Source organism: Pteropus medius, unplaced genomic scaffold (assembly GCF_902729225.1).
Source record: "Pteropus medius unplaced genomic scaffold, Ma_sr-lr_union100, whole genome shotgun sequence".
NCBI classification, from domain to species: Eukaryota; Metazoa; Chordata; class Mammalia; order Chiroptera; family Pteropodidae; genus Pteropus; species Pteropus medius.
Genome location: NW_024346667.1, coordinates 24,586,219 through 24,611,438, shown reverse-complemented (window position 1 = coordinate 24,611,438; position 25,220 = coordinate 24,586,219). Strand labels below are relative to the sequence as shown.

The window sequence follows — 25,220 nt, the reverse complement described above, 5'->3', positions numbered from 1 at the left end:
TCATCTATCACCTAATCTATCTATTATGTATGTATGTATGTATGTATGTATGTATGTATGTATGTATGTATCATCTATCTATGTATCTATCTATGTATCTATCTATATATCACTTATCTATCTATCATCTGTCTGGCAAAGACTGATTTGGGAAGAGGAAATAATCTAAATGAGCCAATGGGGAACCATTTATTATTTACTATCTTTTTTGCACTGAGATAGAATTGGTCTGAGAGTAATTATCCTCCAATTGTTAAAATTATTGGACAAATGGTTTTCTTAAGGGGCAGTCAGAATTTTCTAGTTAATATGATGAAGAACATGTTATTATAAGAAATAAAAGGCAAAAGAGAATTTTCTGATCAGAGAGGAAGATTCCCAGAGGGCACTTTGAGAGGTTTGAGTTGGACAGAAATAGAAATTGGGTCAGATTGGAAAATGTTCACAGCAATATGGGAAGATTGAATTTATGGAATCTTGGAGGTGAACCAGTGTGTGAAAGCACAAAAGAATTTGTCCAGATTGTCTATTGGAGGAGAATGGACAATTCTCTATTTCTTGCATTATGGTCCTATATATTTGATATTCATGGTAAGATGAGGTGATACACAGGCAGACATCACTCACTGCAATGATACCCTTGAGTTCGTTAGCATTGTTAAAAGATAAGCTGGGGCATGTTAATATTTTAAGAGTTTATTTGAGCAAAGATAATTTTGAAATGGGTAGCCAAACTAGAAGAGGTTAGAAGCACTTCACAGAGGGGAACTGGGGAAAATCTTTTATACAGAAAAAGTGAAAGCAAACTAAGGAAATTATTGATTGGCTATAGCTTAAAACCAAATGGTTGTGATGGGTTGTCCTTGGGTTTCAATTCAGTAACCTTGAGACACTTATAAGCTTAGATTCTTGTTTGCTTATGTAGGCACCATTGCATTAGAGCCACCTCAGTCTAACAGTCACCTTGTTTAATTAATTTACAGGCAGCGGATATAGGATTCTTGAGGTGAAATGGTATTAGCAGCTTGGAAAATCTGTTCCTTAGGTCTCTCCCCATTTCATTAAATAACCACCGGTGGAATTTAAGTAAGCAAGTCATTCTCTTGCGATTCTGAGTTTAAATAAGCAGCTGTATTGAGTGTATTGATTTAGCTTTTTCTTCATTTAGATTTTTGTCATCTTAATAAGCTGATTCACATTAGGAATTCATATGAGAATGAAATATTTCCCTAATGGGCACACATGCCAACTCTTTATTAAAATAATAAAAAGAACTACTTGTTCACAGGATTTAGATTATTATGTTATACATATTTGACTTAAAAAGCTATTTGCTCAATGACTACCATATGTGAATACATTTACGAAATTAAATAAAAAGTAGGAATAAATAAGACTCGATATTTTTAAGCTTACAGTCTGGTCATGGCATTGGCATTTTTACAACCTCTGTACATAACAGTTTTAGTAAAAATTATTAGAAATGTTACATAGTAAATGAATCCTTAATAATTTTGAGTTGATAAAGCCTATAAGAATTTTAATGATTTTAAAAAGGTTCTGATGTCTAGTAAGCATTTTTGTTTAGTATGAGATCTGTAAGAATTATTTTGTCTCATAGATAAAAAGCAATTTCAATGAGGACAAATTAAATACAAATAAGTAAGCACTTGATGGATTGAGAAAAATGGTTAGTGAAGACTACCAGGAAATGCCACGTTAATTAATCCTATTTAACACTTTAAAAGCTTATAAACCTATCAAGTATTCAAAAAAGGCAGCAGAAACCAAGTGTTTGACTTAGAATAGCACTGGCAATGCTAGTTTATAGATTTCAGTACTACTGGGAATTTTCCTTCAAGTACTAAAGATTTCAGAATAATAATAACAACAATTAGCACTTAGAGAAAGGTAGAGCCTGTAATGGTTTAAGCGCAGCTAGGGACTATGATTAAAAAACAGTACTTGCAATTTTATCTGGAAACATCAGTAACTAGTTTCAGATTTTTAAAAACATGTTTAGTATATACACAAGACAAGTGGAAAATTAAAATTTAGTTTTTAAAAATGTTAAACATATTATTTGTAGCATCTTTCCTTGAAAATGGCAAGGTACATGTGAAAGTTTGAAATGCGTGTTCAGGGAACCTCTGTGAGCCACACAGAATGCTTTACAAATAAAATACTTTTCTTCCCACCAGAAGTTAATATGTTATCTCTTCCGCTGGTCTTCTAAAAGAGTTAAATGTTGGCCTTATTTTATATTTTTAACATTTTCTAATCTGTTAGGCATTTTAGGAAACCTAAAAGAAAACTTAGAAAATTTAATTATTTTTATTTAATCTTTTTAATATACCTCTTGCAAGATAGCATCAGTTATATATGATAAAATAATTATAGCTATAATATTAATCGTATACTCTGTACTTTCACCTTATTTATTTTTAGAGCACTGCTACAATCTGTAATCATCTTATTTATTTAATTTTTTATTACACCTTCCCACTGATCCTCTCTAGAATATTAAGTCCATGGAGGCAGAGGAAGGCAGAGGAGGAGAAAGGAAGAAAGTAGATGAGAAAAGTGTTCAAAGTTGTAGAAGAGCTAACCCATCCTGAGATTGTGGGAGAATCTTAAAGCTAACATCTGGAGATGGGTATTCCTACCAAGGGAGTATTTTTTTTTTTTCCTGACTCTTATGCTTTGATGTAATCTACATATTTTCCAAGGAGAGAAGTGAATATATCTGACTCCTCAACTTCACAAACATGATCGACTTTCTTTAAAATAGAGAAATACTGAGCTCTCATTCCACTAAGACTATTGTGACATTGACATGGTCATAATTAGCTTGAGAAAAACAGTTTGAAAAAGATGATAAAGAAATCAGATAATTTGAATATGAGCGGTTATCTGTCCATGAATTCACAGTTGCCATTCTCACCTGTCTCCACCAAGGAGATCATAGAAAAAAAAACATAAAACAGGCATATTCCACTCTTCTGTTCTCCTATCCCACCAGAGCCATAGTCTCATCAATAAGACCTGCCTTGAGATCATCAAAATCAATGTCATGTATGTTACACATTTTATGAGTCAGTATAATAATCTTGGATTTCCAAGTCATGCCATATCTCCAGAAATCTAGTACCCATGCATCTCTATATCAGGGAGACAATCTTCTACGATGACCTCTGATACTCTTTTCCCTTGCTAGTTTTATTTATTTTGAGATAACTTATTATCTGATATACTCTTTGTTTACCTTGCATATTTCTATGTTTCCCTTTCACTAGAATGTAAATTCCACATGGGAGGGATTTTAGTATGTCTTCCTATCAGTTGTTTTCTAAATCTAATCTGACATACGCTTTGTTTAACTTGTATTTTTCTTTGCTTCCCTTTCACTAGAATGTAAATTCCACATGGAAGGGATTTTTGTATGTCTTTCTGTTGGCCATTTTCTGAACCTAGGACAGTGCCTGACACATAGTAGACTGTCAAAAATGATTTGTAGAATGGAATTTGAATGGTTGAGAGACAATGATAAATAAAATATTTTACTTTCGGGAGAGACTTTCTGCTTATTTTCGTTTTAATTTTCAATTTTGGAACAAAAAAGAATATAGTACCAAATATTGAATCACCTCTGAGTTATTACAATTCTATGTGCAACTGTGACAGTTCTATTACATTTACGTTAAGTGTACCTTCTCTTGGATGCTGTGTGTCTGAGGTCCCTTGATGACATACATTCTCTCGATATTTGTATCTTGTCACACTGACTCTAACCTCAATGGAGCCTAAGATTCATGTTATTTGATCTCTAATCAAGAAAAAAAATTTATTTTTTGTAGTCTTAGCAAGTTCACCAAAACACAGGTAAGTTTGGGAAACATCCTCAATACCCTATGATAGAAAACATGAGAATATGGGTGGCATCCTCGACTAAAGTTTCATCATATATACTTCAATGACAATATATTCAGTGACTCTGGTCCTATCATGGATCACTAGTTCAGAAGTAACATGTGTGTTATGAGGAGCCTAAGGGGGAAGTTTTCGAAACCAGTGCCAGACAGAAAATAAAAGAAGGTCAGTTAACTTTCAAAGCCCTACAAGTTTGTATCCCCTGGGCCAAAAAAATGCTTAATGTAGCACAATGCACTGGGGAGGGAAATCTACTTATATTTTCTATCATACTTTCTTCTCAACAGTCAAACATATCACTTTAAGGCTATCAAAACTCTATGTATCTAAAGAAATTATTCCATACTGTTGCAAGTTCATAGGAAAGTACTTCCCTGATTTGGAACACCCTGGACTATGCCAGATTCCCATCAGGAAACTTACAGAAGGAAAAAAGTTACAAGGAAGTATGTTTTAAGTAGCCTATTTCATTGATCAAAAATGGAATAAATGAGGAAAACATATATTTAGCATATTAATGAATGAGAGAGTGAACTGCTTCTCTTCTGTACACAGACATGGCATAGTACAGATGAACAAGGTTTTCTTTAGAAAGGTCACTAACGAGACCATGAGCTTTTCTAAGGCACTCTCATTAAAAATGCATGCCCAGCTTAATTTCTATAATCATGATAACTCAAGATCAAGCTGTCTTATGCCACAGTCAACATTTAGGAAAAAGGTAGAAGTTTGTTCTCTTGGTCTAATGCATGATTTAATTTGAGTAAAATATTAGAACAGAAATAAATATGAGAAATAGATGAAAGCTTTCCCCCCAACTTTCTCTTTTATCTTCATCTCATTATAAAAAGGTATAAGAATAAATGCCACTAAAAGTATTATTAAAATAACTGACGAAAAGCTGGTGTCACTACATCCCCAAATTACCATAATGATAGCATTATAGATCTTTGGGAAGAGCATAGCAAGGTAAGATCAAATACATCATCTCCCCTCTGACCCAAGAAAAGTCATTTTCCATGATCTAACACATAACAGATGGAGGATGACTGAGAGCTCTGTCGCTTTCTAAGCAAAAAAGCAATATATGTTTTCCCATTAGGCTTATAGTAGAGATGGCTTCAGCCATTAGGTGGCTTTGTTAATCCCTCCAACTGGACTGTCCCCAAGTGTACCTGTTAATACTCACTATCAACGATATCTATTTATATGGTCAAGTTAAAGCAGATAAATATTTCTGACATTTTTCTCCTCTAAGGCAGAAAATATCACCTTAACAAATTAAATTTGAATACAATATAAAAGAACAGAGAACCCATTATATTGTAGAAGTTATATTTAGCAGTGAATTATTTGAATAAGAAACACGTTATACAAAAAAGCCATTATTTTTAACTTTAAGTTATTACTTTTGAGTGTTTTATGTTGTCTTGTACGTGTCTATATGTGTATGTGTGCATGTTCATGTGTGTGTGTGAGTTTGTATAACGTCTTCAAAACAACTGTGAGGAATAGATATTATTATCTTCAATTTCTGATGGAGAAAAGGTTAAGTAATTTGCCAGAAATCATAGAGCTATTAAGTGGTTTTGGCAGGACCTGAACCCAGAGCTGGCTGACTTTATAGCCTATGTTTTCTGATTACACTGCTCAACCTCTTAAAAAATACACTTTGAAGCACAGCTCCAAGCAGTGCAAACTACTGAGTCTGTATGTGGGAGAACATGAAAGACCATGGAGCAGATATACAGCTCCCCAGAATGGATGAGAATGTTTGAAAAATCTTGGGGAGCTCTTTTATATGACAGGCAATAGTCAAATGCAGTAGAGTATATAAAAAACCTACAGCCTCTGTCCATAGGACAGAGCACAGAGTAGAAAAGCACTTTGATGATTTTCCTCACCCACGCTTGGATAAATTTTCATCATCAATCGGTGCATTAATTCTATCTGGCTGCTGGAAACAGTCATTTGCTTAATAGCTCCTTTGTGACCAAGGGAGTTAATGCATAATCCCAAATGGCTTCGCTTCCAGCTGGGGAGGAGTTTAGACAGAGGAGAAAAAAAGTCTAACTTCATTTTTCACAAATAATACAAGAACGAAAGTTGGAACAAACTACCTCACTAGTTTTGTTGGAAAAGAGCCCTGTTTTATTTTGACATAGGTCACGGAGACATAAGAGGCAATTTTCATGTGGAGGTATTTCCTTGAGTCAGTATAAATGTAGCAAAGAAAATGAGTGAAATACAAAATAAAAGGTTAATATTTATATTTTCTGTGTCATGGAAGATTTCTGTATTCAAAAGTTTAGACTAAACTCTAAGTAGCCGTCTTTATAACTTTATATCTTCGAAACTATTACAAATAATTATCTAGTAACTGAAAACCAAATTTTTCACAAGATTCAGTTCTTTTCTGACCTGCACACTTAAAATAATCTATTAAATGATTATTACATATAATTAATTATAGTATAGAAATGTAATTTCTATATAAATGTAAAAACACAGTTGTAATTATATGGTTATAATTTTCTTGTCAGGTGATAAAACAGGAAGAACTTGGCAAGGATCTTTCAGATTGTACTTTGTATGATCTACTGAAATATGATGATTTTAACTCTGACAAGCACCTGGCTCTTGAAGAATTTTATAGAACATTTCGTGAGTATGATTCATTCCCTAATTCCTGTTGTTGTTGTTTTTTTTTTTCCCCTATTATCTTTACACAATATGGTATGTTTGCTTGATCTCAGAATACAAGCTGTTTTTTTTTTTAAGAGAAGTCATATAATTGAGATAATTAAGTGTCTGGGTATATTGAAACTAGACTAAGAAAAATGATAGAGAGAGGCCAAATGTTAAAATGACTGAATCTACATGAAGGTTTTACTGGAACTTATAATAATATTTATATAGCTTTTTTGTGTTTTAATATTCTCAAAATAAACATTCAATGGAAAAATTTAAAAAATGAAGAAACTAGGGGATTTACTGGTTCTGAAATGAAGAGATGGAAATATTTGGTAACCCAGATTCTAGTTTAAGATATTAATTCCACAATGCTGCTTTCAAAGTTGTTTAGAGCAGGAACAGCACTTGACCAATTGTCACCATGTATCAAAAACAATTTGATTATTTACAAAGTGACTTTATTTTTACTTTATTGAGAAGCTAAATTACAATAACAGGAGTATGCATATATTTTAATAAGAATTGGCATAATAATAGAAAATTATACTTATGTTAATTTAGAATAATATATATGTTTAAATTGCATAAATATTTCTTAAAATAGACTATTTGTGCTTTATAAAACAGTTATAAGGATGATTTGGTTAAAAATATTCTACCGTTATTCTTTTATTCTTTTGAAAATAATTCAGAGATAAGACTAAGAGACAAAAACTAGAAAAGAAAGGTTTAGGAGCTGTTTGCCAGAAAAAGAAAAAAAAAATAAATTAACTGGTGACATTTGAGAATAACCGAAGAACCAAAGAATCATTTTAGCAAATGAATCCAAAACTTTATGTACATACATATACATTATATATTTTATATGTATACATATATCCAACCTGCTATACATACACATGCATTACATATTGCTTTTCAAATATATATATATTTATCATATGTATGTATGTGTGTGTATATATATATATACACATATACATATATTTATTTTAAAGAGCAGAATATAGGATTTGTATTTGTTATAAAAAGATTTTTTTTTTTTTGAACTATGTCTCGGCCATCTATTAGCAGTCTGATATTGGAGACATTATTGAAATCTCTGAAAATTTATATAAATAATTGTACTTATCACATGATAACTTTATATTAAAACATTGAATTATATTTTATGTAATACTTGATACAAGCAAATTAATATATGTGAAATAGTAGCACATTAAAAATTATAAGGAAAAATTTCAGTGTGTTCTTCAGATTTAATTAAAATGCATTTTCACTTTAAATGACAAGGCAGAATACAGGGTGAGATGAGTCAGTAAACAGTTATCCTTTAAAATTGTTTGCAAGGTTAGACTGTTTTTCAAAGATACCAAGAAAGTAGCATTATTATTCTATGTTTTATAAAGAAACTGAAATACAAAGAAGTTAAGACTTAAGTGGCTGAGTTTATAATCAAACATGAGAAATAGAGACTCATAGAAACTGGAGGGTGGGTTAGTGGTTAGCAGAGGGAAGGGGGGAATGGGTGAGGTACATTGGGGTAAAAGAGGTCAGATATTTGGTGACGGAAGGAAACATGACTTTGGACGTGAACACACAATGCCATGTACCTATGACATTCTGTTGAATTGTACACTTAAAACTTATTTAATTTTATTGATCAATGTTGCCTCAATAATTTTTAATAAGAAAAATTAAAAATAACCTAAAAAAACCTATGTCAAACTAATTATAAAGTCTGAGTGTTTTTCACTAAACTTCACTATGTAGTAAATATTGTTTTCTGTGCTCAGGATGACAGAGAGAAGATATTATGGTTTATGAGGGAAGAAATTATTTATATTACATTATATTTAATACAATCATACAAAATAGAAAGGGATAAATGTTATAGAGAGGCTTATATAAGATATTAAGTGAATTGAGAATATAATCTCCAACTTTGAGAATAAAGGAGATTTTATGAAGATGGTAGCAATTGAATTAATCTTCAGGCTGAGTAGATTTGGACTTATGAGATGAGAAATGAGAGATGGACAAAAAGAATAGCATAAATAAAAACTGAAGTGCATGACATACTGGTGTATTCAGAGAAACTAGTCTACCTGCAAGATGCCCCAGGTCTGAAATTCTATAAAAATATATCAATTATTATTACCATTTTACCAACTTTTTAAAAAATCAGTCTATCTACCAACTCTTATCCCCCAGTCCCATACTGTGAGAATGCATGGATTTGACTAAATAATAGTAGTTGACATATGTAGCAATAGCAGAAAATATTTTTAATGGTATATCATTGATCGAACATCAGTAAGAATTAAACGGATAGGGTTTTTTATTAAAAATATAATTATTGTTTATGGTATAATAATGAAGCTGGAAACTAAAAAAAATGAAAATAAGTAAATAATATGTTATTTTTATGAAAACACAGCAAAGTCTGAATAATGATCTCTGGTAATAGCAGTAGATAAGAATATTGCACAAAATACTGCTACATGCACCTATCACGAGGAAAAATACTATTTTGGGCAATATTTTTGATGTTGCTAAAGAAGACAAGGTAGTCAGTATATTGTTCTGATAAATAAAATTCTGCAATTTAGAAATCTGAATCGTCAATAAAAATGTTCAATAAATAGTAAAACATTGTCTATAAAGGAACTAGATTGTATTAGGACCTATGAAATTTGGATAAAAGACAGTGTGTGGGGTTTTGTTAGCTATTGGAAGATAATATGGTAACAATTTTATGGAAATTATTTATGGTAAATGCAATGAATTTAATAAATATTGTAATGATTCTGCCATTAGGGCAAAATTATACATTACACGAAAAGTCTACTTTGTTAATATTCTGAGTCATAAAGATATTAGGTAATGAAAGCTCTTGCAATCAACAATGATATTATAAGCTGCCTTTTTTTTGATAATCACAAAACTATCTCTTTAACTATGAAAAATGATGTTAACCTAATCATTTAGAGAAGATAATGTTTTTATAAGTAATGCTGGAAACATATAGCATATTTTAATATTCCTATGGTCTCACCAAGCAGTTTTCTGGAAGGTGTTATATTTTCAGTGCTACAACCTTGTGTAAACAGATCATCAAGCTATATATAATGACCCTTCAGAGATAGCAATACTAACTTATACAGATTGTGTCTGCATTAGCAAGAAGATATTTTTACTTAAATGTGAATAGAAAACATATCTATTGCTTTCTCTCTATCTACTATAATACTTTACAACTAAACCTAGATTTTGTGAAGTTTAGTGACAGGCTTTGTATAATGACATGATTTTACAAAGTCACTCTATCATAAAATACTAAGGTAGTATCATGAATAAAAATATATAACAATAATGAGAAAACAATCTTTTCAAAAATTATGTAGTAAGTACCTATGTGTATGGAATGTCGTGATCGCTAAAATGAGTTGAAAAGATGAGATTTCTTTCCCTTAAGAATATATACTCTCAGTGATAAAAATGACAGATATAGTAAGGGTAAAAAGTAATCATTTTTTACATCCAGAATGCATTACCTCTGATAGTTCACAAAAAGAAAGCCCAGAAAACTACAAAGTCCCTAAATGAATATCTGGAAGAATACAGTAAGGCTGGAGTTGCGAAACTTATCTTGATCCATTATTTACTGGTATATACAATGATAGACAGATTTCCTGACTTGCAGTTTATTATTTTTTCTGCTATGGTATAAAATGGAAAAAAGTAAAGCCTAATTTGCAAACAGGAAAAAATTAATAGCAAAACAGCACACCATCAACTATTAATTATATTATTATGGTGTTATTACAGTAGTTATAATGTTTTCTACAAAATAGAAAATGCCTTTTTTTCTGGATAACATGAATTATTTTTATATATTCTAATAGGCATAAGATGGTATTCTTAATTTTTCTTCAGAATTTTTGTTATTATTAAAAACTTTTTGGTTTTACTAAGATATTTAAAATAAATTCTTAGTGTGAGCATCAAATATTCTTTATCATCCATTGTTTGATGAAAACACATGGAAATCTATTTAATGGGATTCAATAAATTTAAATTGAAATCAAAGACATAGTTTTAAAAACTTAGAGGAAATTGTAAGTCTTCCGGTAAGTTTATGGATACTCCTCACCCTGGCATTTTATTGTCTTAAATAGTTTTAGTGTAGTATATAGATTTTTTTTTACATAATTAAAGAAGATTAATAGTTTCATTATTAACTTATAAAGATTCAATGTTTTATTTTCTTCTGACTCAAAATTAAATTAAAATTTTGATTCAGTTTTATTTGCATGGGATACTATATATTTGCTTTAAATCTGTTGGTAAATGCAAGTGATTTGCCAACAGACAAGATGTCAATATGTGAATTGAGGCACTTGATTTCAGACATGATGTTCAAATAGATGTTTATATTTATTTCTTTTTACAGTCAAGTTCTATTAATATGACAATGTGCTATTATATGATTACTGATTTTAGGAACTTTTTTTCATTTGGAATTTCTAGACAACTAAATTAACTACCCAAAGAAAGGGTATTTGTTTTGAAAATGCTTTCTATGTACCGTATTTCTGTAGTTAAATTATAAATTGCTTTCACTTTGATACTAAACTTTAATGTTATATGAAATGAGGAGTTTGTATAATTTTGATAGATTCTTGAAAGTTGAATACACTGATATGAATTGCAGTCCATAGTTCTAATGTCACACTTAAATAAATTTCTATCAATTCGAAATGATCTTTATGTGTGAAAAGAACCAAAGAAAGATGTTTCTCCTAAGCATAAAAATAATTAGGTTTGTGCAAGAATAATGTAACAACTGTGAACATTTATATTGAAACTAATTTATTTTTTAAAAAATAGGTAATAGGATTCTAAAATTTGGAAATATTAAAACCTTGAGAAAGTTATTTTAAATCACCTAAGTATTCATGATTATATTCAAATTCCATCTCTCTTTATGTGAAACACATCTTAATGGAATATAGATTTGATAATGACAGTATAAGAAAAAAGAAAATTAATTTTTCTAGGAAATCACAGTTGCTGTAATAAAGTATTACTTATTGGAACCATCTAATAACCAGAGCGATAAAATATAAATATTATGTTATCATTCATAGATATTAGATCATTAGTATATAAAAGAACTTTATTTGAGAAAAATAGCAGACTCTAGTGACCAGATTTAAGACTTACAGTAATATAGGTTAAAGATGATGGGGCCGGAACTAGAGGGTCAGTAGTAATAATTCAGGAAGGTGGTTATATTTGGAAAATAACTTATTAGCAAAATCATCTCAATTCCGCAATGCATAGCAGGAAATGGGTAGGATCAAGGATAATATCCAATTATTTAGCTTGCATACCAAGATAAACAATGACACTGTTTATTAAAGCAGGGAACACAGAAAGCCATGCAAAATTTGAGACATATAAAGTTAAATTTCAGATATATTGGCACATTGCTACCTCTAAGAACCACAAGGGAATTAACGTACTACACTGAACATAACCTAATAAGTCTTTAATATTCAGGAATTACTGAAATATTATGTTGAGCTTCAGGATCATCACAATGAAAAGAAATGCATGTATATATGTATGTATTTATGTTAACAAGATATGTGCAAAATAGCTTATTAACATGTGTTTTAGTAATTCAGTGCATGATATTTTCTATGGTGATCCCTTTTATATATATTCCAAAACAAATGAGTTTTTAGCAAGCATTTTAAGAATTAGCAGAATAAATTGTTAATACACATTTATCTTTATACTTTTATATAAATAATTAATTTGATGATTATTAGCTAGTTAGTAATGCTCAATCTTTTGATTGTTGTATTCAATTTTATCTAATAACGAAGTTTAATTTTTTAAGGAAATTCTATTACAACTCTCTTCATTCTTTTATAATGGACCTCTATCTCTGCAATGCTATTTGGAGAATGAATATTTTAGCATAATCTGCCATTGCTATCATCCTTAGTAAATTATGGAATGATCATTTTCTATAATATAAAAAGTATATTTATCTTAAATTTCTGATAAATATTTGTCCTTAGGTGACAATTTAAAAATAGATTTAAGCTAAATTTTTTAACAAAAATGGACAGAAGGCATCTACAACAAGTGCTGCTTAGCTGTCTGACTGAGAATTATGTGAGGCACAGAATATTGTATATCATCTGCAATGTACTCACTGTGAAATGTGTTTATCCTAATGGAAATTGTTCCTACAAAAAAAAAAAAAGCAAGTTGCAGTAAACTTTTTACCAGTTATTCAAACAACCCTTGTTGTTCTGGCAACCAAATAGGACTAAAGAAAAACATCTATGATGTTTAAAGCATTATAGACATTACAGATTACAAGTCATCTTGAGAGGTAATGCATATTTATAGTGACTGCCTGAAGGACATTAAATGACTACTGTCTTTCTTCTGATGTTGCTATAATTGGTCATTCATGACAATAATACTTTACTAAGTTAATAAGTAAATTAGACATCTTAGTATATGGTACTTGTCTATTCTAAAGGGATAAATACTTTCACCTAAAATAAAAATTAGAAAGAGAAGATATAACAGAAAAAGGAGAGAGACAGAGAGACAGAGAGAAGAGAGATTGAAGAGAGAAAGAAGAAAGCCAGGAAAAGAAGATTAAGCGTGGTATATTTTACATATATTATAGTTTAAAATGTATCAGCTGGGTAGTGATCAATTACATACTTTTACATATTTAAATAAATATTTCATGTTTCAATTATTAACTTTACACAAAACAACCAACATTTGTTATTTTCTTATGTGACATTATCAAGGCTTGTCACTACAAATATAAAGATAGATAAGAAATGGTTTATCTTCTCAACTCTAGGAAATTAAACAGAAAAAAGGAATTATGAAATAATATTGTATAAGATAAAAGTGACTTGTATAAACTACCATGGGACAACAAAAAAGAGACCATCTCAGGGATGGATTCTGAACAGAAATAACTTCTGAATTAAGTATATCGCTGAATGGGAGTTCTTAAATCAAGGAGATTAAAGCTTTTCTAAAAAAAAAAAATGCATTAGCAAATGTACACATTTGTAAGCAGTTTGGTCGTTGAGGAAGATGGAAGTGCAAAATGAAATTAATGAAAAATGAACCTTAGGAGGGAAGTAGCAGCTAGATCTTGAAACAGTGAAAACAATATTGAGAATCTGGGATAATCTACATAGCGATAAGCAAGATATTGGCAGCAATATGGAATTGTCAGATCTAACTTTAGGAAGATTATTTATGAAGCTGAGTATAAGATGCAGTTAAGAAGCACGATCAGAAGCAGGAAGAACAATAGATTAGTACCATCAGGGATGTGTTTAAATCAATGATTACATTTTCAGGAGTTTTGCTGTCCCAGTGATATTATATTAGAAACTGGAAATTGGCCCATGGTGGGAACCTTTACACGACAGACATTGGTAATTGCTGCAAGTCACCTTGTCACATCTCAGAGAACTTGTTTTTCAACATTTACCATACCACCACTAACTACAGGTTGCAATCCTCTAGGTAATAAATTTGGGGAGACTAAACAAGGATAACTGGGTCAATAGAGGGTGTGGATTTAAGGAATATTTAAGAGAAAAGACCTAAGACACTTGGTGAAGGATAAGACTGGTAATTTCTAGCAAAAATTTTTAGAATATATACATTTCATAATCCAAATTTAGTATTAATAGTAATCTTATTAACAAGTTTGCTGTGATTTTACAAAGAAGACATCTAAGTAAGTTAACTGATGAAAATTCTTGGTTTGTCAAACTTCAAATTAAAAAACACTGTCATTATCTCTAGAAACATTAATATATCATTTTACTATAGTAGAAATAATTTATATATGTGATACAATAATTTTTTGTTAAGGAAAATAAGTCTAAGGAATTTATTGCAAAATTTTCGAGTGACTCAAGTAGGACAAGGTTAACATTTTTTCTTACTGAAGAAAAATGTAGATTAAAATGAAAACTAAATTAGTTGAGCAAAGTAAAGATCTGAACCTACAATTTTGTTTAATGGTATATGTACAATTCATATTTCCTTGGACACAATTCATTTTATTAGAATCATCTTTTATAACTGTATATATGAACATTCTGAAAAGAACATAGGTGACAACTCAACATTTTTTCTAATGATTACATCTTTGGTAGAATATATGAATTAGTAACATTTTCTTTTGAGATCAATTTATCTTACTGCTATATTGAGTGTGATTTTTTTATTTAAGAGTTGACACATTTTTTAAAAAATTACTTTTGTAAAGTCTCATTAAAGGTGTATATTATTATCATGCCCTTTGCAGACATTTTGAGACATTCTGACACTCCACTAAAAATGTATAATTAAATATTTTAACACTTTTCAACTATGTTTAAACAACAGATGAAAGTGCTACATGCACCATTGCCTATAAATATTCTCTAGTTATCACCTCATGTTGTAATTAAACAACTTTATTTAAACATCATGTTTGGAAAAGATTTTACATTAGCACTGCATTCCTAGTTTTTATAATTTAAAAATTAGCACATTTTCACACAGATAGTTATAGATATACGAAATAAGCAATGCCAGCAAAAAACAAAAATTCATGTGAGACAACGCTGCCTCTTTAGTTTGCGTTTTTCAATCTTTTAAGATTTATGAACGATTTTATTTTGATTTTAAACATGACTTGTCGAGTTATCACCTGCTGAAATATAAGATTTTTGAGACATTATGATAGTTTACAGAGATAGTAGGATTTATCAACTTTAACTGAGATTATTCCTCAAAATCCAGGCTACACAGTGACCTTTTTTGCCCTTTTAGCAAAGAATTGCATGCTTTTTTTCATAAACTACTCACTCTTGGCTGCTGCTGAATCCAATAAAGCAAAATACATTGCATCTAATATTTCCTATCCCTATAACTCATTTTATAATTTGTGTTACTTGACCTTTTACCATTTCTTCAAGCCTAGATAGCTTACAAAAATTACTAATATTTTTTAGTATGAAAATACTAAAGTATGAAAATTTGTAATGGTATATAACTGTCTCCATAGAAACAGTATCAGTTGAAAGACTATTCATACATTTAGATAATGTATAGCTCTAAAAGTGTTAGTAGATTTGAACTGAAAGAGTTTTTGAACAATTTCATCAGTTTTTTTTTGAGACATGATTTCAGTGTTAAGAACTGAACTATGCCAATTTGGTCATTAAGAGCTATTGTTTCTTGTACCATCTATCAGAGACCTCAGATATTTAGAGAAAGGTGAATATCTGTCATCTCCCTATACAGACACTGCTTTCTTGGCTGCTATGTGTCATTGCATGAATGTTGATGTGGATGGTAAAATTTGGTGTATGACTGGCTTTCAACTTTTATCACACTTTCATATAGAAAGAGATAATTAAGCGTGATATTATCGTTGTCAATAATCTATTTTTAATATTGTACAAAATATAACCTAACATAGGAATAGTTGAAGGAAAGTATGTGTCATGTCAGCTTTGAGTCTACTAGTTCAATGGACCCTGAAATCTCTCTATAGGAATTGGATGCATAATTATATCATAGTCAGAAATTTATGGTGCAAATTCCTTAAGTTAGTTGGATAGGCTCTTAGAGAGTGGTACTGTCTAAAACAATCTACACAGGATGTGCTCATTTCTTATACATCCCTGACCGTATCCTTTTACTACTCTTGTTTGTAATATGAACAAATTATCTATTAGTGAAAGAATTGAATGATTAATAATATTTTTTTAAAAACCTTGTATTTGTCATGTTCTTATAATAGTGGTAGAATTTATACCTGGTTGAGCATAACTGATTAGATGGTTGTGAACTTGTCAGTAATCTAAGCAAGTAAAATTTTAAAAATTGGATTTCACTAGAAGGAGAAAAGAAGTATATTTGATGCTAAAAGTCTACTACTTTTTAAAAAACTAGGTTCCAGCTAAAACACTATCCCAGATAGAAATGTATAATTCTTTATCTTGAAAAAGTTGTGAATCTAATTATATTCATCTATCAATTTATAAAATGATCTGTAAATTTAACATTTTAAAAGCAAATTGCGTTTATATTAAATTTTTATTTGTAAAAATTTTTGACATTGGGGAGAAAGAGGTTGCAAAAGTGATAGATTTAAAATATATCTGCAAGACATTTCATGTTTATGGATCAGAAGAATTAACATAGTTAAGATTTCAATACAACCCAAAGTGACCTACAGATGCAATACAATCCCTATCAATATCCAATTGATGTTTTATGCAAAAATAGAAAAATCTATCCCATAATTTATGTAGAATTTCAAGGGACTCTAAATAAACAAAATAATCCCGATAATGAAGGACAGATTTGGAGATCTCACAGTTCCTGATTTTAAAACTTACTATAAAGCCACAGGCAAACCAGCATGGTACTAGTGTAAAGACTGATTTATGGAATAGAATGGAGAGTCCAGAAATAAACCCTCACATCCATGGTCAAATATCTTCCAACAAGCATACCAAGACTATTCAATGGGCAAAGGACAGTCTTTTGAACAAACAGTATTGGGAAAACTGAATATCCACATATAAAAATTAAAAAAATGAAGCTAGATCTTTACCTCATGCCGTGTACAAAAATTATCTCAAACGGATCTATGACCTAAAAGTAAGAGCTAAACCTATAAAAACTACTTGAAAAAAAACAGAAGAAAAGCTTGAGACATTGGATTTGGCTGGCAATGATTTATTGACTAAGGTGCCAAAAGTACAGGAAATGACAACAACATAAATTGGACATAAAATACATAAATTGGATTTTATCAAAATTAACAACTTTGTGCATCTAAAAAGCTCTGTCAACAGAGTGAAATGGCAATTCAAAGAATGGTAAAAATATTTGCAAATCATCTGATGAGAGATATCTAGAATTTATGAAGAACTCTTATAACTCAACAACAACAAAACCAACAACCCAATTAAAAAATGGGCAAAAGACTTGAATAGGCATTTCTCCAAAGAAAATATGCATATGGCCAATAGGCAAACAAAAAGATACTCAACATCACTAACCATTAAGGAAATGCAAATCTAATCCATAATGAAACATTATTTCACATCCATTATGATAACTATTAACCAAAAAAGAAAAAGAAAAACAGGATATAATAAGTATTGGCAAGAAATCGGAACCCTGTGCATTGCTGGTAGGAATATAAAATGGTGCAGCTGATGAGGAAAATTGTAGGTAAATTATCAGAAAATTAAACAAAATTATCATGTGATCAGCAATTCCACTTCTGGGCATATACTCAAAAGGGCTGAAAACAAGACTATAGAGATAATTGTACTACCATGTTCACTGCAGCATTATTTGCAATAGCAAACTGTGGAAGCAACCCAAGTGTCCACTGATGGATGAATGGATGAACAAAATGAGATGTTAGGCAGCCTTAAAAAGAAAGGAAATTCTGACACATTCTTCAAAATGGGTGAATCTTGAGGACATTGTGAAATAAACCATTCACCAAAGGACAAATATTGTATGATCCTACTTACATGAAATATTCTATCAAATTCAAGGAGACAGAAAATAGAATGGTGGTTATCAGGAGTTAGAAGGAGTGGAAAATAGATTGTTTGTGTTTAATGGGTACAAAGTTTCAGCTGGGGAAAATAAAAGGTTCTAGAAATGAATGACAGTGGTAGATTCATAACAATGTGAATGTTCTTAATACCATAGAACTGTACACTTAAAATGCTTAAAATGGTAAATTTGATATTAAGCATATTTAATTACAATTGAAAAATACCAAATTAAATGTATCTGCAACTACTTTGTCAAGTATATGCAAAGAATTAAAAGGTACATTGACTTTTATTACCAAAATTTTTATGTACTGTGTAGAATGGAGAGCTTTCTACTATTGCTGTAGGTGCCTAAGAATCAATTAGCTATACATTATAAGTCAGTTTTGTTTATTTAGTTTATTGGCATCAAATGCACTTCCCGAGGAGTAAAGAGAGACAGGTCATACTTTCCAGACAAATCTATCCTTTATCTGAATCCACATTCATCTTTTTCTCATTACCTCTAGTGACAATATAAAGAAACACTTCTACATTTCATGATGTTTCTCACACCTGTTCTCTGTATCCATTTTTTTTAACTACATCCTCTAAGACTTGAGTCTAAAAACGATTCTGTCTTTATATAGTATAACATTGATCTCTCACATTATGATAGCTACCTTGCATGAATAATTTTAAGGACGCAGTTTCTCCCCCCTTAAAGAGCATTCTTTCTTCCAACTGACACCATATTTGTATTCTCATCTTATGTAAACTTTTAAAGTTATTTATTCTCGCTATTCCTGTACTCACCTCAAAGCTAATTTCCAGGCTACCACTCCAAGGAAGCTGCTCTTGCCGATGTCAACAGTAACTTGTTTGCTACTAGACCAAATGGAATGTTTACGATCCTTATTTTACTTGGTGTCTCCTCAGTATGTGAAATTGTTTACCATTCCCTACAACTTAAATGCTTGCTTTCTTGATTTTCCAGCCACCATTTCTCCTGGAAATCTATGTATTGTTGGTCATTCCTCAATCTGATGATGAGTTCCTTTAGTCAGCATGTTAAGGCTGAAGTCCTTCCAAGTGCTGTCTCTATGACTTTCCTTCTTCTCATCTAACCTACTCTTCTTTGGCAATTGTGATCTATACGTTCTAATAATGTAATAGACACCTCCAGACCAGACTTGTCACTAGAACTATAATCCATCCTTGACCTACCGGTCACTGTCACTTGGATTCTCCTCTGACACTTCAGTACCATTAATTCAAGCCTAAATTCACTGTATATATCATGTCAACATCTATGTCTATTTCTGTGTTTCTATCTTAGACTATGACATCAGGATATACTCAGTTGCTAGAGCAACAAAAGTATATATTTTTTCCTTTCCCCTGTTACTCAAAGAATTAAAAATCCATGCTGAATCTTTCTCTAAAATATCTAAATCTGGTCCCTTTTCTCTATCCTTCTTCAAGTCTCTTTGTTCAGGCCGCCATCATTTCTATGTGATTTCCCTGCACCCATTGTTGCCCTCTCTTAATCTATTCCTTTCTACCTGAATATTTTTTTCCAAAAATGCAAAGCTCATCCTGAAATCATTTTAATGGCCTCAGTGCCCTCAAGATATCGAGTGCACCCTTCTAAATGCATTTATCTGTCAAATAATTCACCTATGGAATTTGGAATTTTTTGTTATTGTTTTGTTTTGTTTTGTTTATCCACAAGCTATAAACTTACTATCCTGACCTACTATCCAAAAATACTACATTCTTTTTTGCTTTATAGTCTTTATATCTGCTGATCACTCACCTTAAACCACAATACTATTCCACATTTTTCTTAATTAAAGTATATTCTTCCTTTATGTCTCATTTCCTTCCCAATTTTTATGCTGTGTTTAGTGGACTTGCCTAAGTATTTCTAGGCTAATTCATATTTCTCCACCATATCATTTACCATAGTCTGCTGTAATTCTGATTATTTTTCAGAATTCTAGATTTGGTCACAAGGTGTAGAGATAACATCTATATTTGTTTCTATTTCTGCCTTAACAAATTACCAAAAAAAAAAAAAAAAGCTTAAAACAGCACAAATTTATTACCTTAGATTACTGTAGATAAGAAATCTAACAAAAGTACCCCAGGGCTAAAATAGAGATGTCAGAGCCACATTCCTTGGCTCATGGCTCCACCCTTCTGTCTTCAAACCAGCAACATTGGGTCAAGCCTTTCTCAAGCCGCCATTCTAGTTCTCTCTTTTATGCCTTCTTCTTCCACTTACAAGGGCCAATGTGATTATATTGGGCCCCTCAATATTCCAGAATAATCTCTCCATCTCAAAATCAGTTGATTAGTAATCCCAGTTTCATCTGTAACCTAAATTCCCCTTTGCTATGTAACCTGATATATTCACATGTTATAGATATTTGGTCGTGCATGCCTTTAGGATTGGGGCAACAATATTTAAGTAGATAATATGTTCTTAATACATATTTTATGAATGAAACAATAATAGACGAATGAATTTCAAAAGATATTAAATTCAATATGATAATGTTGGTATAAAATTTTATTTTTATGATACCTGTGTAAAATCATTGCATAGACATAGCTCTGCTATATGAGTTAGTACAATATGGTATAGTATAAATAACATGGAAATAAAAAGCAAAAGGCTAGAATTTTGTCTTAACATTGCTTTTTATTATTATCGATTTGAAAAAAGTTAATTTATCTTTCTAAGGATCACATTTTTTTTGTTTTGTTTTACTTTGCTTTCTTCTTGAATTGTGGATGTTGAAATAGAGACCAACATGCTTGCCCTATCAAAGTATATAAATTAAATTAGATACATTTAAATTAAATTAGTACATTCAAAAAAGCTTCTTAAACCTTCCTACACAATTAGGCTATTGTGAATCGAAGCTTATGAGACACTATACTACTTTAGACACTTGAACTTTTATATGGGGCTATTCTTGATTTATCTTTTAAACTTATTTAAGTATGGTTTAAGTTTTAGTGTAGTCTATGAAAGACACAAGTCACATTTTCATGCTTTATTAAGGAGCCCAGGTATACTTAGTTTCAAAAAACATATATCAGTCTGACTACTTACATTTTAAATATGTGCTTAAATTTTAAACAAAGGATCAAAATATCTTTCACTTGTTTCAAACTATTTTATCCATATTCTCCCTTCATTTTATGTTGAACAACTTATTTTTGTCCTAATGTAGGACATTAATTTCTGATTCTGGGGCCTTGTCCCACTGTGTGCCATGTGTTGCACTGGGCTTCGAGGAGAATCCTCTTCTTGCCCTTCTCTCTACACAATTGTTCTCCATTCATGGCAGATTTGTAAAAATGTTTGACTCGGTGTGTAGGAAAGTTGGTAGTTAACTAATTAGTGAATATTTTAGGGATAAAGTGATATAAAGAAGTTGTATTAGTTTGCTAAGGTTACTGTAACAAATATCACAAACTTGGTGGCTTACACAATAGAAATTTACTGTCTCACAGTCTGGAGACTAGAAGTCCAAAATACAGGTTTCAGTAGGGTTGGTTCCTTCTCAGGGATGACTGAAGGATCTGTTTCAGGCTTCTCTTCTTTGCTTGTGAGAGGCCACTTTATGTTCACATGGCTTTCTCCTTCATGGATGTCCCTGGGTTCAGTTTTCTTCTTTTTATGTAGATTTTGGTCATAATGGATCAAAGTTCACTCTAATGACCCTATCCTAACAACTAATTGCAATAACCCTCTTTCAAATAAGGTCCCATTCTCAGGTACTTGGGGTTAGAGTTTCAACATATGAATTTTGAGAGGACATAGTTCAACCCAGAACACAAGTACTCACATCAAATACATTTTAATAACTGAAGCATATAAACAAACAAACAAACAAATAAATAACTGAAGCATATAAGTTATACATACATAAATATAGTTGCTGAAATTTTTCAATACAAATACTGCATTAAGTGAAATTTGGAAAAGAGTATTTTTCTCTGTAAATTTTAGGAATAATAGAGCACTTATAAAAGAGCTTGATTAAAACTTATATCATTAAGGAAATTATGCAAGTGATTCAACCAAAATATGCAAATAAATAAGAATAGTCAGGAAAACAAATACGTGTTCTAATATCAAAAATTATTCAAATAATCAAAAGCTTATTTTATAGTTTACTATTTTGTTAAGCCAAACAGTTTTGATTTAGCATGTAATTTTCCAAGTATATAAAGCATTATTATTTGAATTTGATCAACACCAATTAATTTGGTTACCTTTCAAGTAGGTATTCTCATTATATTTTCATTCATTTTGATAAGCTTTGACATAATACAAGCTACACTTTGATCATAGCTTATTATATTAATTATCCTTGTCTCTGGATCAGTTTCAATGCCAGCTTTTCTGATTTTTATTTTATCTTATTCATTTAATACTTTTTTCTATTCGCTCTTTTTCATGTGATATCTGAAAGAGTGAATAAGCATCCTCTCCCTCTTTTCATTCTTGAACTTCCTTATTCTGTCATTGAGTAAAATCATTACTAAGTATATTCTGAACTATCATTTCACAATTATTGAGCCAAATTACATGTATTATAAAGGCTTTTTGATTTTCAAAAGCCAGCAACTTAAGTTGATGCATTGTTAGGATTATTTAGAGGTTAATGGCTACTTCTGAACACAAGAACTTTGTCTAATGGGCTGCCTCTCTCTTTTTCTCAAGTAAAACACATTGAGAATAAAATTAAGTGTTGTCCAGAAAGTATATTTTGTGATTCATAAAAGAACATATTCTTATTCAGTGTTACAAGAAGAAATATGTAACATAATTGCTATTAGATAAATAATGGCCATCATCTTTAAAATATTATTCCCAAAATAATTTAGAAAACCAATGGAAATTGTTTCCTCATTTTTATTCATAGGCTTAATCTATATGATCATCCGCTCATGACATGCTTAAAAGAAGAGCACTGAAATTTAAAAAATATTGGTCTCAAAAATGTTATTCTTTAAGATTAGTCATAATGGTTATATGTAAATGTATCATATTTGGCCATTTTTTAAATTTAAAGTTATAAAGCATATGATTAAGTAGTTAATTCAGAGAAAGCTGAAAATCTTCCCCTTTTTTCTATCTTTTCCCTTAAAAACCAATTAATGAGAGATCAGGAATTGATGCTATCAAACATAACAAAAAATAAAAGTTAATGTTGTTTCTCAGTTTAGAAATAAATATAAACACTTTGCTTAGTTGGAAGTTCTGCTGTCTTTCACTCTTGGTCTCTCTTTTGACATTTTAGTTTAACATAAAATATGCCAAAAATAATGTTTGAGGGCTATGTCACACCATCTGGTAATAAAAAGACTCTGAAAGGTAATGAGAATATTATCTTTTATTATATTGTTGTTGCAGAGCAAATTTATAAGGTAGAACAGTTCTTCTACAGAAACAGTAGTCCCACATTTGTTGATCCTTCCTGTTATTCCTGCTCCATTGTAGGATCAAAATCCCTTTTGCCTCATCATTATGATTATACGAAATCCTTCATATGAAACCACAAAAGTTGATTGATTGTCTTGCTTTATTTTCCTTTGTTTACCTGTTCCTTTATTTTCCATAGAGGTAGCACACAGTGCTTTATAGACATGCCAGGTATTAATAAATGATTAGGCTTACTAAGGGGAATTATAAATTGGAATAGAAAAAGTAAAAACCTGAACTTTAAATCTGACATTTCTTATAAACCAAAGCCGAAGCACCTACAGAGTTAACTGTGAATTTTGTGGGTTTCTTTGGTCACTAATTTTTCCTGTTCTTCCTGCTCTCTAGTATTTCTATAGGAAATTCCCTCCTTTTGAGATCCATTTAGTTAATCTTCACTCAGCTTTTGGCAATCTAAATTTTATAGTATTATCCAGGACAGATATTGGATAAAACTGTCAAATTCTTAAAATATATATATATATATATATACAATAAAATTTTACTTACCTTAGGTTGGCAAAGCTTACTTAAATATACATAAGAAACACAAACTATGAGAGAAGCAATTATTAAATTGGTTCATCAAAATCAAAACTTCTACTTATTAAAAATATCATTACAAAAATGAAAAGACAACCACAGAATAGAAACACATTTAAAAACCATATATCTAAAAAAGAACATTATCTAGAAATGATGATGAATTCTTCTAACCTAATAATAGGAAGAAAAACTCAATTTTAAAAATGGGCAAAAAAAATTAACAGAAGTTTCTCTAAAGAAGATATACACATGACAAATATCCACATGGTATTCAATACTATTAATTATTAAGGAGATGAGAATTAAAACTACAATGAGATATTGCTACGCTCTTGCTAGAATGGCTAAAATTATAGATTGACTACACCAAATGGTGACAAAGATATGAGGCAACTGAAATTCTCATACACTGCCTATGGGAATGTAAAACAGAACAATCACTTTGGAAACAAGTAGTTTCACAAAAGTTAAACATACCATACAACCATTCTTGGTTTTTACACCACAAAAATGAAGGAATATGCCACTCAAAAATTTATACATGAGTGTTTATAGCAACTTTATTTGTTCTAGTCAAAACCTGGAGGCAACTCACAAGTCTAATGACTGGTAAATGAATAAATAAATTGTGGTATATCCATATAATAGAATGGCTTTTGGCAATAATAATGAATCAACTATTTTTTATTTTATTTTTAATTATAGTTGATATAGAATATTATATTATATAGTTTCAGGTACGCAACATAGTATATATTATTTGTAAAGTATATACTATTTATATACCTTACAAATATACCATTTATATACCTTACAAATTGATCACTGCAATAAGTCTAGTAACTATCTGTTGAATCAACTATTGATACACACAACAAAATAGATGAATCAAAATAATTATGCTG

General features: G+C 30.6%; 1 protein-coding gene across 2 annotated transcripts in view; it reads left to right on the top strand.

The window, feature by feature from the left end:
• FSTL5 (follistatin like 5) overlaps window positions 1–25,220 on the top strand; it is a 544,717-nt gene that overhangs the window by 289,285 nt on the left and 230,212 nt on the right. For both annotated transcript variants that reach the window (XM_039876278.1, XM_039876277.1), the window contains exon 6: window positions 6,474–6,594. In XM_039876278.1, coding sequence (XP_039732212.1) covers window positions 6,474–6,594 — 121 coding nt within the window. The remainder of the gene's footprint in view (window positions 1–6,473; window positions 6,595–25,220) is intronic.